General features: G+C 39.1%; 1 protein-coding gene across 1 annotated transcript in view; it reads right to left on the reverse strand.

The window, feature by feature from the left end:
- Positions 1 to 406: 406 nt before the first annotated feature.
- The window catches only part of NUS1 (nuclear undecaprenyl pyrophosphate synthase 1 homolog (S. cerevisiae)), a 7,830-nt gene continuing 2,758 nt past the window's right edge, over positions 407 to 5,478 (reverse strand). The window contains exons 3-4 of the mRNA XM_010286638.1: positions 1,339 to 1,438; positions 407 to 639 (exon numbers count right to left, since the gene is read on the reverse strand). Coding sequence (XP_010284940.1) covers positions 549 to 639; positions 1,339 to 1,438 — 191 coding nt within the window. The 3' untranslated portion in view covers positions 407 to 548. The remainder of the gene's footprint in view (positions 640 to 1,338; positions 1,439 to 5,478) is intronic.

A 5,478-nucleotide genomic window follows, 5' to 3' on the forward strand; every position in this document is an offset into this window, starting at 1 on the left:
AACTTGATACTAGGTACTGCTGGCTTAGTCATCATGGCCAAGTAGCAGTCTCTATTCTCCTAGTTAACAGAACTGACCCCTCTGGAATTGATATATTATGTAGCAAATATATCTGAAGATAAACCAGGTGATTAGCTCTGAAATGCCTGACCATGAAGAATTAAAAAGAAACCAGCTGACATGAGAGTTCTTCCTCGGATTTAAGGACCTTCAGGGCATGGAACTCCTATTTATGTTGTCCTGTAGATTTCACAAGACTTAATTCTTGCATGTTCTTTTAGTCACTCAGACATGAAAGCGAGGATAAATTAATCTCTGAACAGCTTTGCTTGCACTAACTGCCTTTTTCATAGAGGAAATCTGTGAATTTCTCCCTCCCCATAGATTCTCACGCATTCACACAGACTCTCTAGAAAGGTAAGACACTTTATTGAATTTCTTGATAAATTAAGAAAGGACTATGAACCAGACTTATGGGTCACAGGTGTTTGTAAACAGACATCAATTCCTTCCCACAGAAAGCCCAACTCCACATGCTCAGCCAGAAGTCACTTTCCCCAGCGTTGCTCACAGGCTGCATAGTGATGGAGGGCAGAGAAGAAGTCTTCATAGCTGATGTTCAGATGGGAAGGCAAAGAACTAAGAAAGCAAGTTAGAAAAGTTCAAAATAAGATTTTTATAAACACCATCTGATTTGTATGGCCAGTCAGAAACATCACTACTGAAAGCAAGCTATTGTCTAAGTCACCTTGTGAAGTTGTTCTCAACACTGTTACTGTCCTTCAACTCCAGTAACTAAACTAGCTGTTAGTAGCTTGTCAAAGCCTACCCATGAGAGCACATAGGGCACTTCAAATTAGTGAGAAAGTTGGAGAAGCACAGGTCTGCCCAGACATTTAAATGCCCCATAAATGCTCTCAGATTTAAGAAATATAGCAACTCTAGTCAGTTCAGTTATTGCCAAAATTGGAAAGTAATCCAGAGGCACAATCTTACATTATCCTATTTCCCTTACATCCTTTGTTTCCCTGATAGAAACCTGTAAGCCACTCAAAATCCACATAAGGAACACTGACAGAACTGGGATTGGATCACTGAGACTCAATGGTGACAGAAGCTGTTTCTTAAACCTGAAGAGTAAAGTCTGCTGTTGCCCAATTGTGGCTGAATGTTTGACAGGGTTCATTTAACAGTTTTTAAATACCCTCAAATCAATCTCCAGACGCCTTATTTTAGGCAGATGTCCCCTTATGGCTATTTCCATATGGTAAGTTACATAAAGACTCATTTAGTTGGATATTATTCAAGCCTGTTTCGCAGTATTTATACGCAACTCACATGATCTCTGTCAGTCTGATGTGCCATGGAAGGAATCCTAATGTGCTGTCCACAGGACCAAACTTCAAGACTAAATCAGGATCAGGAAATCCATTTGTACCTGTAAAGAACATGTTAAATTAGGTTTTAATCAAATTCACCACAAGATTTGTTTTAATTCTAAACCCTAAGGTATCTGCTTTTTCATTAAATGCTTTTTTTTTTTAAATGAAGTGAAGCTCCTGAGGACAAGTTAACAATTAAAGGTCCAAGAGGAAAAACTGGTCTTGTACCACCTGAACAGGATCGGCTGGGCAAAAGTTTAGGCAGCCACTGGAGGCCCAGCTGGACTGTTATTTTTATGTCAGGTAGTTTTCAAAGACTCAGTAAGGAAGTGATAGGAACAGTTACATTATTTTGAATAACAGCAAACCTTAATCCTGTTTAAACTGACTTGTTCTAGTTTAGTCTTGGCAAACTTGATTTTAGTAGTGTAGAACATGCTGTACCCTGACCCATACCTACTACAGTCCTAACTCAGCTGTGTGGGAGTTGCAGTCAAGTAAAAGGACTATTAACACAAAAAAAGTTAAGGAGGTTCTACTGAAAAAGAACAAATTGATATTGCAGACCATCAAAAAAACAAGTTGTAAAAAAAAATATACCGTCAGATGAATTGTCTCTTTCTCAGTATGGAGCTAGACAATTTAAAGAAGAAATTTTACCATGAAGTTTCAGACAAACTGTTGCAGGTGACATCTTTATGATTAGATGAGTGAGGAAGAACAGGGCAATTATGTTTTTTTGCTGTTATAAGTGGACAGCATGACCCATCACAGGGCAGGCCTAGGTAACATTGAAGGACTTGACTAGGTGCCCACACTCTTACTACCCATACCTTAAAGCCCCAGTCACTGTCATGTCACTAATGAGAGCACTCTACTGATCTTCTGAGATTGATCAGTAGCCAAATGACAGTCTCCCTTCCTGAGCTACTCCAGGCTAAAATTGACAGATAAGCAATAAACTTAGAATGAACAATCTTAGTCTAGGTTTCCCTGCTAATTCTAAGAAGTTGATTAGGGCAACATGTGAAAACCCCAAGGGGACCCAAGAAGGTAAGCTGTTCTTCATGCACCTACCTAGCTCATCTGAAAAGCACTCCAGTAGTCATAACCCTGCTTTGCTATAATGCTGCAATTAGTCATAATTATTGCATGTTATTTCTTGTTACCCCCTCCATTATCCATTAATTCTACAAGTTAACTGCAAGAGCACTTACATCGCATAATGCCTACCTTTAGCAGATAAAGTTTAATACTGCATATTTGCTCTGAACTTCAGATGTTATTTCTCAATTCTTTTCTCACTTGTTTAAAAAACCCAAACCAGTCAAGAATCTTTTACAAGTTTAAGTTTTAGTTGTACAGGAACTTAACTTTGGGATTAACAGAACAGGAAACCCAGGTCCTATCAGATTTCTCTCCATCCAGGTTTTGAAACCGAAGCTGGAGACTTCAAAAAGTTCACATCCTCCCTCCTGAATATCACAATAGTAATCCTTTTACCAGAGGTAAAGAAGCTATTTTTCCCGAGCATGTGCATTTCTAAGGAACAATAAAGTGTTTAGATACAAGTGCCTTGTGCCAAAGTCCAAATCTTATCTCAAAGTTAAGAAAAAAAATTATAAAGCAAAAGCCACTTATGTGTTCAGGAACTAGCATGTTAGTACAAAAGAGCTTTGCAGGGAAGCAGTGAATACTTAGAAGTGGGGACTCTGGAGCAAGTGGACAGCTTTACTCATCAGCTGATTCAGTAGCTGAGTACTCCTCAGCTGGCCAGTTCAGCAGCAGGATCTTCAACATTGCAATGGCTTTTCAAACAGGAAAAGACCTTCAGAGAGCCCAGTTAATGCTAATATTTCCTTCTGGTTCCTATCTGAAGGAAAATGAAAATGTACACTGTAGTATTACTGTCAGAACAGCCTATTCAAAACACAGTACTGTGCTTTCCACTCTGCATCCATTTCTCTACCTAAACATATCAACACTACAGATACTGCACATGTGGAAGCTCCCTCAGAGCTGCTAGAGTTACAGCACTCCAAGTTTAGCACACACAAGATAAAAGGATTTGGGAGAAGACTCAAAAAACAAGAGGCCAAAAGACTTGGACACTCAAGGGACAGTAATCTGGCAACATCCCTTCTAGGTCAGGAGTTCTGTGAGGGGAACATGAAGGAATTTGTAGAGCTGACAGCACTACCCTTCTCTTCTCCACCTAGATTTTATAGGACAATGAACAGCCTTAATTGAGAGTCATACTCTTTACTGGAAGGCAGATAGCAAGTAGAGGCAATATTATAATGCGGCTGGCACCTACTTCTCTGAAAACAAGCTAGGTTAGCTGAGGCATTGCTCAGGAGAAAGTACTCTTACACTGAAGAAACTCAAGCTGTAAAAGTTACAGCATTGACTGGATTAAGAACCAGAAAAGCCACATGACAAGCTAGAACTATACCATTTTAGGACTAGACTTTAATAACTGCACCCTAAATATGAACAACTACATTATCAGGTACTTAAATAAAAATGTGAAAAAACAGGAACTTACAGAAGTCACCACAAACCCTAAAAATAGACCTACTCACGTATTGCTTTTCAGAACTCACTCTCAACTTAGATCAGTAACTCACAGATGTCTACATTCAATACCTCTCCATTAAAGATGCACAGAAACTAAATTTGCCTACAACTAAAATGAGTCGTTTCATAAGCTGCTAAATAAGTCATGAAAGAATCCTTCTTTACCTCCAACTGTCCTAAACATTAAAACCAAGCAAATTAATAAGCAGGACAAGTTAGAGATACTATCCTTAGTTATTAGCCACATAGATTAAGCAGCCTGTTTTCAAAGTTTACAGTTTTGACAGATTAAAAGTCTAGGAGATTTCTCTTTCTGTGCTCAGCTAGCATGCATTACTTGAATAAGTCTGCTCAATTTAAGACTGGACCTAGTACTTTTAACATTATCTAGACACTTAAATGCATTGACAGAAGATCATGAACAAGTGTTGGAGAAGCTCCAGTTAAACATCACTGGCCAAAATACATCTGTGGGTATTGATTGTCACCAGTTCTCCACAAAATGAGTGACTGTTTTGAAGCAGCAATTAGCATTTCCTTAAATTGCCTTTGGGCTGTAACAGGATAGATGTCTAAGTTACTTCTTCAGGTGCCTTATTAAACACGTTAAATAATTCCGTTACAGTGAGAAGCTATCATGCAGCATGCTAACAACACAGGGATAGAATTCATTTTGAAATTAAGATTCATGTGTCCAAACTGCCACAGTGTCTGTCTGCAAAGCAATTCAATTGACCACCCATTCGAAAAAAATCACTCTGAAGTCCAATTAATGGGAGACACAATAACATGCCTGCAGACATACAATTTGAAGTGTGCAATTTGAAACCTGAACCCCACCAAGCTAATTACAGCTGCAATTAACATGCACAAATCACCTAGGAAAGCTGAGCAACTATTACAGCTCCATAGCACCACTGGGGAAGTGGAGGCTTGCTCTAAACTACTTCTGACAGATGTGAGATCAGGGCAGTCCTGCCCTTTTCATAGCTATTGCACATAGCCAAGCTCCTCAGTGCAGTCTCAGTAATCTACCTGAATTAGTAACAAAGGTAACTAAGCCAGCACAGGTTATATAGCAGCACAAGATCAGCAAGTGCTCTATCACTTGCTCTCAGGGTGGTAGCTGGGCAGCAGTAACAGCTTTAATTGCTGTAACTAGATCTGGAAGCAAGTCTCTGCCCATACCCAGGTTTGCAGCATGCTAACTTGCAAGAAGTTAACCTAAGTTATAGCAGTCTAGTTTCAGGTGATCCCAGCAGTACTTTTTTTCAGAAAGCACGTCACAGAACATCCCACAGAGAGTGTAACTCTGAAAAGCTGAGACTCTCAAATTTAGCTTAAGGTTTCTTTTTTCTTCCTAAAGGAAGAGCTCAAAAGGGAATAAAACACTAAGAAATTTTTAGCAGAGGCCTGAAAGCAATAATCGTAACTTACCCTGACAGACTAAGCATCAAAATACATACATTCTAAGCAACAAATATACTAGAAACTAAATCCGTTATGAATAGAGTAC

Source organism: Phaethon lepturus, unplaced genomic scaffold, assembly GCF_000687285.1.
Source record: "Phaethon lepturus isolate BGI_N335 unplaced genomic scaffold, ASM68728v1 scaffold2280, whole genome shotgun sequence".
NCBI classification, from domain to species: domain Eukaryota; kingdom Metazoa; phylum Chordata; class Aves; order Phaethontiformes; family Phaethontidae; genus Phaethon; species Phaethon lepturus.